The sequence below is a fragment of the Aquarana catesbeiana genome, linkage group LG01 (genome assembly GCF_042186555.1).
Source record: "Aquarana catesbeiana isolate 2022-GZ linkage group LG01, ASM4218655v1, whole genome shotgun sequence".
In the NCBI taxonomy this organism is placed as follows: Eukaryota; Metazoa; Chordata; class Amphibia; order Anura; family Ranidae; genus Aquarana; species Aquarana catesbeiana.
In genome coordinates this window covers 765,867,123-765,881,403 of record NC_133324.1, presented here as the reverse complement: position 1 = coordinate 765,881,403, position 14,281 = coordinate 765,867,123, and the positions used below count along the sequence as shown (strand labels likewise).

Genomic DNA, 14,281 nt, shown 5'->3' with positions numbered 1-14,281 from the left:
ACAGGTAACCCTCTCCACTTCATTGGCCCCTCCTTACACTATTGGCAGCCCACTGGACAGGTAAGAAGTGTCATAATCCAAAAATATGAATACACACTGTCCAAATTGAAGCACATTTTTACATTCTGCAATTACCTATCAAGATAATAGGAGAACAAAACTTTAAACAGTACCATTTGAAAGTATTCAGGCAGGCCCTTGCACTACATGCTTTGGTGAATTAATCCATAAATATGACCACAAAAGAGGTAGGTATAGTGTGTATGGGTTTGGCAAAGTCAGCAGATAGAATATTGGTATCGGTTGACTTAGCAGTTGGGGGGGAGGGAGGGTTCCAAATGAGATTTGGCCCCCCAAAAAAAGCTTCTTGCACTATGCCTGAATTTAAGGACAACAATAACATTTGGACACATTTTAGAGGGTGTTTAGGGTAAGCACTACAATGGAGCTGACAAAATACATTGTTAAGTGACTAGGATAGGTGTGTATGGGCCCAGTATAGCATGCTGGGGAGGTTAGTGAAGGCAAATATGCATGAAGGACAAAAAAGGAGCATTAAAAGCTTACAGCATGCATGAGGGCAAAGAGAACATTCACAGCATATTACAATCATGGTAATTAGGGAATGAAGAAAGAAATACAATACATTAACATACATTAAATGCATAGAATGTGATGTTAAAGGAGAAAACTTACCTTAATACAGTCCTTCTGCAGGACCTGAATGATGGCAGAACAGGTCTCTGGAGTAATGATTCCCAGAGCCTGGGGGGAGATTCCAGTCGTACACTTAATATCCTGGAGACTTCTCCCCATCACCAAGTACCGCAAGGTGGCGACTAATCTTTGTTCAGGAGTGATGGCTTGCCGCATGCAGGTGTCCTGCTTCGTAATATAAGGGGACAGCAAAGCCAACAGACGGTGAAAAACTGGATCCATCATCCGGAGATAATTCCTGAAATCATCTGGATTATTCTCCCGGATCTCCTGCAACAAAGGCATATGAGAGAATTGGTCACGCTGGAGCAACCAATTCTTTGTCCATGAACTCCTCCTCGCCTTGTTCATGGACTGGACTTGGGTCAAAGCAAGAACTCCAACACCAAGCCCTTGCACAGCATGAACTCTATGACGAGTATGTACCCGCAACATGGCTAAAAAACAGTTGGTTGGTCAGAACAAACTAACAGAACGCACTGAAAATCAGAAAGAACCTGAGAATAACGAGCTGAAAATCAGTAACGAGCGGACAAGAACGCACTGAAAAACAGATAAGAACTATTAAATAGAGCGCACTGAAAGACAGGAACGAACTGACAACACGCACTGAAGAACAGATACGAACCCACAAGCACAAACAGACAAGCAGTAACGAACTGAAAAGCACGAGGCTGAAAAGCGTGAATCGTCTCTCACCATACTTCTACTAACACGAGATAAGCACGAGATTAGCAGAAGGAGCCCAAAGGGTGGCGCACTGGCTACTGAACTTCCTTTTTATAGTGTCGTTGTACGTGTTGTACGTCACTGCGTTCTTGGCGATCGGAATTTCCAACAACATTTGTGTGACCGTGTGTATGCAAGACAAGTTTGAGCCAACATCCTTCGGAAAAAAATCCACGGTTTTGTTGTCTAAATGTCTGATCGTGTGTACGCGGCATTAGAAGCGTGACAAAAGGAAAAAAAAGTGGTCCATCGAGTCTGCCCCATTTTTTTTTAATTAATAGAATTTTTTTTTTTTTTTTGTTAACTTTTTGTCTGTGTATAGCTCTGTTTGTCCCAAGCATGTTTGAATCCACTTACTGTTGACTGACTCACTACCTCTGCTGGAAGTTTATTCCAAGTATCATCTACTCTTTCGGTAAAATATTGATCAGTTTTGAACTTTCCTCCTGCCAGTTTGAGGTCATGTCCCCATGTTCTTGATCTTGGATTCATATTGAAAATACTGCCCTCTTGAACATTATTCATCCCTTGATGTATTTCAAAGTTTCAGTCATGTCTCCCCTTTCCCTTCTTTCCTCCAGATTGTACATATGAAGTTCCTGAAGTCTCTCCTAAAATGTTTTATCCCTCAGACCTTTCACCATTTTTGTTGCCCATCTCTGGACTCATTCTATCTTATCAATATCTTTTTGTAAGTGAGGTCTCCAGAACTGAACACAGTATTCTAAATGAGGTCTCATTAGGTCTCAATAGTGCAATCAGGACCTTTTTACTCATTCTGGTGATCCCTCGGGTGATGCATCCTAGCCACACTGTTTGCTAACTTTGCAGTCATCTAAAGAAGTATTCCCATTTCATGTGGCTCTTGCACCCAGAGCTTTTTTTCAGCCAAAATGTGGTGGCATTCCATTCTGCCACTTCCAACTCTCGCCCTCTGCTCCCCACTCACCCATGTCACTTGTAAACACAGAAGCCTTCTGTGTTTACAAGGACAACTTTCCTCTCAATGGCTCTCACAGATCCCTGCCTGTCCTGAACTCACAGCAGGGACAAAAGAGAGTTTCAGGTGCAGTGTGGGATAGGGCATCACTTGATAAGCTGCACTGTGATCCCCATATGTGCCCAGGTGCACACTGTGCATTGCACGCCTCTAAACCCTGCACTCTGTATGTATTGCACCCCTAAACTCTGCACATAAAGCACTCCTGGTATTTATTGCCCATTTAAGATCCTCTCACTGTTTGATGCCATTCGGCAAGGGGGGGAGGGGGGGGGGCGTGGTTTAGTACCTGCACTTATTCTCTGAGAAAAAAAGGCCCTGCATACATTTTTTTTTATAGTTTTACAAATACAACTGGCCTTTTGAGGGAAACCATAATGCTGATGTGGCTCACGATAAAGTTAAGTTTTACACCCCAGGTCTACAGTGTGACCCTGTAAACGAATATCCATACTTTGTGTCACTGCACGGATAGCTCAGAAAGGAAAATTTTTTTAACTGAGAAGCAGTTCCCCAAACTAGTGCCTTATGTGCCTATATATAGCTGTCTATACTTTTAACTAAAGGGTTAGCCTACCAATGCAGATCTGGTTGAATGCCCACCGGCTTTCTGGGGGACCCTACTGATGCAGTCTCTTTGCTTGAGGTATCTGGTTTGTCTACTTGTGAAAGATCTTTGAAACTCCAGGATGCCGACCACAGCATATTACTTTTTATACGTTTACTATACTTTTAAAAGAAAAACAAAAACAACAATGGTGGTGTTTACGGTTTATAGCTAGAAAGACAGAGAGAGAGCTGTGGCTCCCTCTGATTACTGCTGCAGCATTCACCTCTCAGTCTACATGTATATGCTTTGTGGTGTCCAAACTATGGCCCTCCAGTTGTTAAGGAACTACAACTCCCATCATGCCTAGTCATGTCTGTGAATGTCAGAGTTTTACAATGCCTCATGGGAAGTGTAGTTCCGCAACAGCTGGAGGGCCATAGTTTGGACATCCCTGCTAAGGCTATGCAAGGTTTAGCTATCTTTTGCAGCCATTACAAGGAAGTTTTCCCTGATCTTGTTGGATCTTGAATAGTTCTGCATTACAGAGAATGCTGCAAAAAAAATTAAAAGTATTCTGCTGAAGCCAGGTAAGCAAGACTTCATAGCATAGAAGGCAGAGATTGAAAAGATGAAAGGTAAATCTCAATAGTGGATCACACAAGATATTAGATATCACTATTCAACTCACTTGAATTACCATTGATCATGAATTGATCACTTAAGATCTCTACTATTAATCACACCTTTCCATAATCCGTAAACTAAAAAAAGTGTGCAACCAGCCTTTAAAAAATTTGACTGTATGGATGTATGCCAAATTTTACAGATCCAAAGAATGTAAAAATTTTGGCTGTGATTTGGCCCAAGTCTGACAGTAGTGCTGTACACAAAGCAATAGCAGTTGTAAACACTTTCAGTCAGCTTTTGATCATAAGAGAAATCAAGTAGACCAATACAACCTAGCACCAACAGTTTTGTTCATTTAACAGTTTTAGTAGAAACTGTTGGTAATAGGTTGACTTGATCTATTGTTGAAGCTGATTGAGAATGCCACAAAACTGTATAGTACGGTATATCGTCAGCATAAGAACTGTAGCAAAGGAGTAATTAGGGCTTGGAAACTCAGTTGATCATAGTGCAAGGTCAGTACAAGTAAGTAGAATTAAATATATGGAGCACAAACACATTTTTTAAACTATATTGGAGATATATCTTATTCTCCGCCAATATCACAATGTTCTGAGCCGATCTAACTTCATATTTGACATTAACATATGGAGCTCCTCTATTCTTCCACTGTGTTCATTATGTGGATAAAGTATAATTTTTTTTCCAAATAATGTAACCTCTTTTATGCTTTAGTTATTCTCTTTCACTAACAATTTAGAAATAATATATTTCCTGTATGTAGACATTAATGGAAATGACTGAACAGATAAAAACTGTGAGACATTCAGAAGAGCTGATATCGCTGGCCGAAAGAGGCATTGGATACCATCATGGATCCATGGATTATAAAGCAAGGCGTTTTGTTGAAATGCTGTTCCGAATGGGGCACATCAGGGTAAGCAACATTTTAGAAACAGCACCATGCAAAATATTGAAAACTGTAATGTTATTAGTATAAAGTGAATTGCTCGCATTCATTTTTAGTGCAAGGAGAAATTTTTGGTTTAATAATTCTAAATGAACATTTTGCTTCTTAAACAGGAATCTAACAGGAATTTTCCATCTGAATGATGAGGTGATGTGCTTAGCATTATTCTGGGCACTGGGCAGGGGCAGGGCTTAATCTTAACTTGAGTAGCAGTACTCACATCTTTGTGGCTGCAGGTGCTGGGGGAAGAAGCTCATCAGCTCTCACCACATGGAATAAACAAACAAGTCAGCCTCAATTCAATTTCATTAGCCTTTACGCAACTTTATTGTTCCAAAACAAGATCAGTAGGAATGGGCTTGTGTATGTTTTAAAGTGGGTTCAGGTCCAAAACCGAAAGCCAGCTGTCATTCTTGGCACAATGAGCTGTAGGCAGTGGATTTCCCACACCACACCTGACATTACAAGGGGGCAGGGATGCTCATGACATCATTGAACTAACATGGTCACATAACCATGTCAGATCAAAGAATTACAGCTGGCTTACAGGATTCAACCTGGTTCCAAACAAACACAAGAGCAGTCTTAATCACAAGGATGTTTGCCTAGGCCAAGCCTAACATGTTATGTCCCTTCCTGAGTAAAACACATCAGAGTGAGGCTTGGTCTGGGTGGACTTCCTTGTGATCTTGCTCAAAGACAATAAATTGTGTCATAAGCGTACAGCCAGGGTGTTTGTTTATTCTTTGAGGGAAACAAAGTCTGGCCAGGAATTCAGTGCACATAAGGTCAGTTAGTTGCTTATTAATCCCCATAAAATTAAGAGCATGCTTTAAAGGAACAATCTCACAAAGAAAGGTTGCACTCTTGATATATGTTGCTGCTAATGACTAATAAATAATTCTAAAGAGGTTAGAATCAACTGGTAAATTTTCAGTGTGAATCGGTGATACCGAATTATGCAGGGAAATTCGGTACATCATAATTACAGGAAGACCTTGACAAAATAGGGGATTGGGCAGCTACATGGCAGATGAGGTTCAAAATTGAAAAACGTAAAGTTATGCACTTGGGCACCTAACTTACATATGCAAAATACACATTAGGAGGGGCTCCCCTGGGAAAACTAGTGATAGAAAACAATCTGGGTGTGCTTCTAGATCATAGACTTAGCAATAGCATGTAATGCCAACCCTCAGCTAACAAAGCTAGCAAAATTCTCTCGTGCATTAAAAAAGGCATACATTTAAGAGATAAGTCAATAATTCTACCCCTTTACAAAATACTGGTTCGTACTCATCTTGAATATGCAGTTCAATTTTGGTCACCAGGAAACATGTGGTTTAATTAGAAAGAGCTTAACGAAGGGCAGCAAAATTGATCAGAGGGATGGAAGACCTCAGCTCTGAGGATCGATTACATAGATAACAGGTATTCACCCTGGAGAAGAGGCGCTTAAGAGGGTATATGCATACAATTTACAAATATATCAAAGGTGACTTCAGTAACTGTAATAAACTCCACAGCTGGCCATAGATGTAACAAAATACAGCTTGTTCAGTCTAAGGGTCCTTTCACATGGGCTTGTCCATAATACGGATTCTGCTTGCTCAGCAGGGGATCGCTCTGCTGATCACCGCTGAGCAGGCGGATGACAGGTCCGTCTACGCTCACTGTGTGGAGATGGACCTGTCAGAGCCCTGCTGTCTTCTATGGGAGCTGGATAGAGAAAGGAGAAAATCCCTGTTGCCACACATCCATGTGTATGTTCAGTCTTAAAATGACAACCTCAGCCCCTCGGAGCCTAATCATGGGGAGATCCCATGGGATGCTCTATGGGAGATCGGATGAAAACAGACCACCTTTTCGTTTTCATCCGATCCGCTAGACGGATGGATAATAGGGTTTCAATCCGTTTGGATTTGAAGGACAGGATCGGATCAGATATTGGTTGATGTCAGATGATATGTCACCGCTGACATCCGCCATTCAGGGGATATTCCTTCATTCACCTCGCTTGTGTGGATTGAGGAAACCAATTGTGTTTTTTTATTCAGCCTTCTGGCTGTACAGAAACAAACCATATATAGCCAGCTTATGGTCTCTGAAGACATGCGGCCATGATTGGAGTTTAGAAGATAGGGGGTTTAACCTTAGGTTGTAGAAAGGGTTCTGTAGTGTTAAAGTAGTAAGAATGTGGAACTCCTTCCCCCAGGAAGTGGTACTGGCCAAAAGTGTTGAGAACTTCAGAAAATTTGTAGATGTCTTCCTCAGGAAGTAGAATATTCAGGGCTATTTAAGAGAAGAAAAATAACACACACATACACACATAGGTGGAATCTGTGTCTTTTTTCAGAATTGTAAACTATTGGCTGCAGTGCTGATCATATTCTGACAGCAGAGTCCCCACTGTGAAAATACAAAAACAGTGGGGAAGATTCCTTCATCCACCTTGCTTGTGTGGATGGGGGAATACATTCTTTTTTGTTTTCATCTCCAGCCGGCTGATCGAAAAAACTGATGCATGTGTGGCCAGCATTAATCTTCGCCTGCACTCTGAATTTGCTTATGCAGTTTTAATAGAGCCTTGAGTTAGGTGTTTTTTGTTACAAGTGAGCATTCCTTATTATTAATGAATATATTCACTAAATTTGCACCTTCAAAAGAGTGCACGAACAATGAGTTGGAGATTACCCACTTGTTTTATGGACTTAACAGACAGATGTTGCTTTGTGATTCCCCTTAGAGTCTTTTATTTTTTTGATAAAGGACTGACATTTTTAATACATAAATAAAAGTGTGTTGTCTTCTGCTCAGGTTGTGACAGCTACTAGTTCTCTTGCACTGGGGATCAACATGCCATGCAAATCTGTGGTTTTCCTCAAAGATTCATCTTACCTGGATGCACTGAACTACAGACAGGTACTGTAAATATAAAAAGTATATATTGTAGACTTGCATGCACTGAAAAGAGTTTTTTGGCATAAATGCAGAAATATGCAAGCATTGCCTGCCTGACCATGTCAGAAATGACATAAAGTGTTCCTTGAATAATCCTTAATTCTAAGAACTCTGATACTACTAGATCTGATTTCAGTGATCTAATATGGGGTTAAAAGACCTTTTCTTTATTGAAGAAGCCCCCCAAGGGAACTTGCATGCATGTACTGTACAAGTATTGACATTAGCTTGCAAAGTCATGCCCTGTGATAGAGAAATTAGTTCTGATATAAAATGCTAGTTCATGGAGCTTTCAGTGGACAAATAGCTACAGTGAGGGAAAAAAGTATTTGATCCCCTGCTGATTTTGTAAGTTTGCCCACTGACAAAGAAATGATCAGTCTATAATTTTAACGGTGGATTTATTTTAACAGTGAGAGACAGAATAACGCATTTAAAAAAAGTAAAACATTGATTTGCATTGTAATGAGTATAAGTATAAGTATTTGATCCCCTATCAATCAGCAAGATTTCTGGCTCCCAGGTGTCTTCTATACAGGTAAAGAGCTGAGATTAGGAGCTCTCTCTTAAAGGGAGTGCTCCTAATCTCAGCTTGTAACCCGTATAAAAGACACCCGTCCACAGAAGCAATCAATCAAGCAAACCGATTCCAATCTCTCCACCATGGTCAAGACCAAAGAGCTGTCTAAGGATGTCAGGGACAAGATTATAGACCTACACAAGGCTGCAATGGGCTACAAGACCACCGCCAAGCAGCTTGGTGAGAGGGGGACAACAGTTGGTGCGATTATTCGCAAATGGAAGAAACACAAAATAACAGTCAATCTCCCTCGGTCTGGGGCTCCATGCAAGATCTCACCTCGTGGAGTTTCAATGAATGGTGAGGAATCTCAAGGCAGCTGGGACCATAGTCACCAAGAAAACAATTGGTAACACACTACGCCGTGAAGGACTGAAATCCTGCAGCGTCCAAAAGGTCTCCCTGCTCAAGAAAGCACATGTACAGGCCGTCTGAAGTTTGCTAATGAACATCTGAATGATTCAAAGAAAAACTGGGTGAAAGTGTTGTGGTCAGATAAGACCAAAATCAAGCTCTTTGGCATCACCTTAACTCGCCTAGTTTGGAGGAGGAGGAATGCTGCCTATGACCCCAAGAACACCATTCCCACTGTCAAACATGGAGGTTGAAACATTATGCATTGGGGTGTTTTTCTGTTAAGGGGACAGGACAAATTCACTGCATCAAAGGGACGATGGACAGGGCCATGTACCATCAAATCTTGGGAGAGAACCTCCTTCCCTCAGCCAGGGCATTGAAAATGGGTCGTGGATGGGTATTCCAGCATGAAAATGACCCAAAACACATGGCCAAGGCAACAAAGGAGTGGCTCAAGAAGAAGCACATTAAGGTCCTGGAGTGGCCTAGCCAGTCTCCAGACCTTAATCCCATAGAAAATATGTGGAGGGAGCTGAAGGTTCGAGTTACCAAACGTCAGCCTCGAAACCTTAAAGACTTGGAGAGGATCTGCAAAGAGGAGTGGGACAAAATCCCTCCTGAGATGTGTGCAAACCTGGTAGCCAGCTACAAGAAACGTCTAACCTCTGTGATTGCCAACAAGCGTTTTGCCACCAAGTGCTAAGTCATGTTTTGGGAAGGGGTCAAATACTTATTTCACTCATTAAAATACAAATCAATTTATAACTTTATTGATATGCATTTTTCTGGATTTTTTTGTCGTTATTCTGTCTCTCACTGTTGAAATAAAACCTACCATTAAAATTATAGATGGATCATTTCTTTGTCAGTGAGCAAACATACAAAATGAGCAAGATCAAATATTCTTTTCTCTCACTGTATATAGATGATATAGATAAGCAATATCAGAATTTCAGTATTTCAGAATTGAACATTTGGGTTGTGATTCTTTTTTTAAACTAAAGAAGATTTTGAGCACAAATTTTAAATTGTTTGCCTTTTCAATCAGCCAGAATGTAATGGCTTAATATAATAAAAGGTTAAAACGAATTGGTTGCTACAGACAAAAATTCAGTTTTAGTGCCATATTACTTTTCTCTAATAATATTAAATCAGCACTGTTAAAGTGGTTGTAAACCCTTACAGACCACTTTGACCTACAGGTAAGCCTAGATTAACCACTTCCCGACCGGCGCACGCCGATGTAAGTCGGCAGAATGGCACGGCTGGGCAAATTGACTTACAGGTATGTCCATTTGAATTCCCTGCCGTGCCATTGCGTGCGCCGGCCGGGAGCTCCGTGAGTCGGGTCGTGGGTCCCGCGGACTCGATCGCCGCGGGAATACCCGCGATCGCCTGACGGAGAGGACGAACGGGGAGATGCTGATGTAAACAGCATCTCCCCGTTCTGCCTGATGACAGTGTCACTGATCACAGCTCCCTGTCATCGGGAGCAGTGATCAGCGTAGTGACACTGCTAGCCCATCCCCCCTACAGTTAGAATCACTCCCCTAGGACATACTTAACCCCTCCCCGCCCCCTAGTGGTTAACCCCTTCACTGCCAGTGTCATTTACACAGTAATCACTACATTTTTAATCGCACTGATCGCTGTATAAATGACAATGGTCCCAAAAATGTGTAAAAAATGTCCGACATGTCCGCCATAACGTCGCAGTCACAATAAAAAACGCTGATCGCCGCCATTACTAGTAAAAAAAAATTATTAATAAAAATGCCATAAAACTATCCCCTATTTTGTAAACGCTATAACTTTTGCGCAAACCAATCAATAAACGCTTATTGCGATTTTTTTTACCAAAAATATGTAGAAGAATACGATCAGCCTAAACTGAGGAAAAAAAATGTTTTTTTATATGTTTTTGGGGGATATTTATTATAGCAAAATGTAAAAAATAATGCGTTTTTTTTTTAAATTGTCGCTCTTATTTTGTTTATAGCGCAAAAAATAAAAATCGCAGAGGTGATCAAATACCACCAAAAGAAAGCTCTATTTGTGGGGAAAAAGGACGTCAATTTTGTTTGAGAGCCACGTCGCACAACCGCGCAATTGTCAGTTAAAGCGACGCCGTGCCGAATCGCAAAAAGTGCTCTGGTCAGGAAGGGGGTAAAATCTTCCAGGACTAAAGCAGTTAAGGCTTAGCTGTAGAAATATCTCCTAAACCCACATGGTTTAGGAGATATTTGCAAAAAGACAGGCACCGCTGTCTACAGCGCATGCGCACTGAGCATGCCACTGCTAACGGCGATATGCCGTTAGTGGCGGCTCCTGTGTGCATGTGCGGGAGTGACATCATCGTGCCTCGGGGCCAATCACAGCGCCACGATACCCGGAAAGAAGATGGACGCTCTGTAGCAGAGGGGACAGCGGTGACATCGCAGGCTTCTGTGTCAGGTAAGTGAAACATAATGGGCTACTATGTGATGCATAGTAGCCCATTATGCTTTACCTTTGCAGGGAAACAAAGAGGAAGTAAACCCATCAGGGTTTACTTCCTCTTTAAGATATGTATGAGAAAAAATGCTTATCACCCTTCAAATAACTCCTACATCTCTGTGAACTAACCCTATTATCAAATTTGATGATCAATGTTCACTAAAAATGTCTAATCATTTTTTTTTTTTGCATAAACCAATAAAAGCCTTAATTTTTACCCCCGATGGCACATGCTCCTGTACTCCTTAAAGAAGAACTTGCAGTAAAATGCATAATTCGCCTATTTGGGTAAAAGTCCCCTCTCCCTGCAAAAAATAGCTGCCTTACAGTACTAAAATGTACATATAAAGAAGACTTGCCTTGCCTCCATCTTCTGCCTATGGCACCTAGGTGAGGGTGATGACATGCTCCTTCCAGTAAAACCTTGGGGATTTTAGAGAAGCCCAAATCTTATGAGAAGATGCTCTGAAAAAAGATGTGTCTTCTTTTGAGATTTTGGGTACTCATCGTTCCCCGGGAATATCCCTAGTGCCATAGGTGCATCACGCTCAATGATGTAAAAGTGGAAAATACATTATCTAACTTTTGTTTTTTAGAGCTACATTTTAGAAGTACTATTATGCTGCAGTTTTTACAGGGGAGGAGGGAGGCCTGTTTTCATTGTCATGAAGCAAGTGTTATTTCAAAGCAATGACCCATCCAGTAATCTTACTAAATTAGCACTGACTCTCAAAATTCTGAAAAAACTGAAATGCAATGTACAATAATGCCTTTATTGAACTGAAAAAAAAGAATGTATCAATTGATGAAAGCTAATCAACTGTAAGATAAATACCACGTGCTATAGTAAATATAACTCACTTTTGTTCAAGCTGAATAACAGGCAAGCAACTAAATATACAGTTGAAATATAAATGTATAACAACTGTTTTATCTGCCACAGACTTTATAATTATAGGTAGCAAGCCAGCTTAGCCAGATCTTTGAAGTCAAGAGTATATACCCAGCCTGCAGACTGGAAAGTGAACAAGTAGCAAGACACTGTTGAGGCATCACTCCTTAAAGTGGAACTACACTTTATCTCAGCTCCACAAATCAAAAAAACAATTTAATTAATTTTTAATATTCAAAGCAAACTCACCCATCCATCAATGTCTCCATGCTTTATTTTGTTGAGAAATCATTTTGAAAAACACTTCCTAGCATTTGTGGCCATTGCCATGTTGAGTGAGGGCAGATGATTCATGTAGCATTTACTTCTTGGAATCCACCTGCCCTGAGAAAGCCCCTCCTCCCCTCTTCACCTACTGAAGACTCCTGAGATGTATGACATAATTTGCCCAGACATGGAAACCAGGAAGTAACTGAAGAAATGTTAAAAAAAAAGTTTAAAACAAGCAAATATGATATATTTTCCTATCCATTCATTAAAAATAGTCGATGTTGAGTAAGAAGAGTCGCTGGTTTGAATCCCAACCACGGCACTACCTGCCTGGAGTTTGCATGTTCTCCCTGTGCCTGCGTGGGTTTCCTCCGGGTACTCCGGTTTCCTCCCACACTCCAAAGACATGCTGGTAGGTTAATTGGATCCTGTCTAAATTGTCCCTAGTATGTATGAATGTGAGTTAGGGACCTTAGATTGTAAGCTCCTTGAGGGTAGGGACTGATGTGAATGTACAATGTATATGTAAAGCGCTGCGTAAATTGATGGCGCTATATAAGTACCTGAAATAAATAAATAGAGAGTGACGTTTGCTTTAATATGTGTATTGGCAGTATGTATTCTTGCAGGAGAGTCTGATTCTCCTAGTGTTGCTCCCCCCCACCACTGTAAATGCTGAATACAGGTGGAAAATGTAGGTACTTGTGCTATATGCGTTTCAAATTAATTCATAATTTTTTTACATTAATTAGAGAATCAGCATTTTAATGTTTGCCAGTGAAATGACAAATCATCCATTACATCATTACAAATAATACATTTTCTTTAGATGGCAGGGCGTGCTGGAAGAAGAGGACTGGATTTAGAGGGAAACGTCTACTTTTTTAATATTCCAATGACAAAAGTGGAGATGCTCATCAAATCCAATGTTCCAGAGCTAAGAGGCCAGTTTCCTCTGAGCATTTCACTTGTTTTAAGACTAATGCTGCTAGCAGCCAAAGCAGATGATAAAGGGGACGCCAGAGCAAAGGTGAATATTTATTAAATCAAAATTTTACCAAATACAGTGGAACCTTGGTTTACGAGTAACACGGTTAACGAGCGTTTTGAAAGATGAGCAACATTTTATAAAAAATCCTGCGAGTGTTGTCATGCAAAACGAGCAGGATTCAAGCCAATGGGGTGTGCAGTATTTTGGCCAGGTGGGCACATCGGGCAGGGGATCAGGCTGCGGTGGGCATCTGGCAGCGTCTCCTCTGTCCTCTTCTATTCAGAGATCATGGCGGCTTCCGCCGTGCATCTCCCCCCTCCTCCTAGGCGTCCAATAAGATCGCCTGACCTTACAGCTAATCGGGAAACGGATATCAGACCTGCGCTTCCTAATTAGCAGAGAGGTGATTCACTATTAGAAAAACAAATGAACTTACCTGGGTGGGCACATGGCGAAATGCTCTACGCTCCGAGTCCACCCTATTTTGAAGCCTATTAGAGCCTATGGCTCTAATCAGATGCTTAAAAAAAACACCCCGCCGCAGTAATTCATTTGCCCGGTGTCCTGAAAGGATCCAGACGCATGAATAGGGGGTGGCTGCGGCGGCCGTGGATAGATTTATGCTATGCCTGAATCTATCCATTAACCATATAGGGGGGTGGCGTGGATAGAGGGGGTGGCGCCCATGCGCCCTTAATAGACGGGCCCTGGACTGGATCCCTAATGTGTAATGGTGTGTGTTTCAATTTGAGAAAAGAATGGGAGGCTCTTCTTTGCCTAGTTTTTTCACATGTAATAGTTTTTGTGGTGTGTGTGCGCGTGTGGTAATCTTTAAATAACTGTGTTTTATATTTTTAGGTTTTATCTGTTTTGAAGCACTCACTCATGTCATTCAAGCATCCAGTTGCGACTCAAATGTTAAAGATGTTTTTTGTGTTTTCTTTGCAATTCCTGGTCCATGAGGTATGTATGTATGTTGCAACAGATCAAAATGTTTATAAATGCATTGCTTAAAGGCTAAGTTCACCTTTTTTTTTTTTTTTTTTTTCTTTTTATTCCAGCTCCCCTATGTACCAATATGGCATTTGTGTACTTTTTTTGCAAAAATATCAAAGCTTTTCATAAAATCTACAGACACCTA

At 41.0% G+C, this 14,281-nt stretch overlaps 1 protein-coding gene across 2 annotated transcripts in view; it reads left to right on the top strand.

The window, feature by feature from the left end:
* LOC141113183 (probable ATP-dependent RNA helicase DDX60) overlaps positions 1-14,281 on the top strand; it is a 340,633-nt gene that overhangs the window by 221,558 nt on the left and 104,794 nt on the right. For both annotated transcript variants that reach the window (XM_073606131.1, XM_073606122.1), the window contains exons 28-31: positions 4,408-4,560; positions 7,411-7,515; positions 12,979-13,179; positions 13,999-14,103. In XM_073606131.1, coding sequence (XP_073462232.1) covers positions 4,408-4,560; positions 7,411-7,515; positions 12,979-13,179; positions 13,999-14,103 — 564 coding nt within the window. The remainder of the gene's footprint in view (positions 1-4,407; positions 4,561-7,410; positions 7,516-12,978; positions 13,180-13,998; positions 14,104-14,281) is intronic.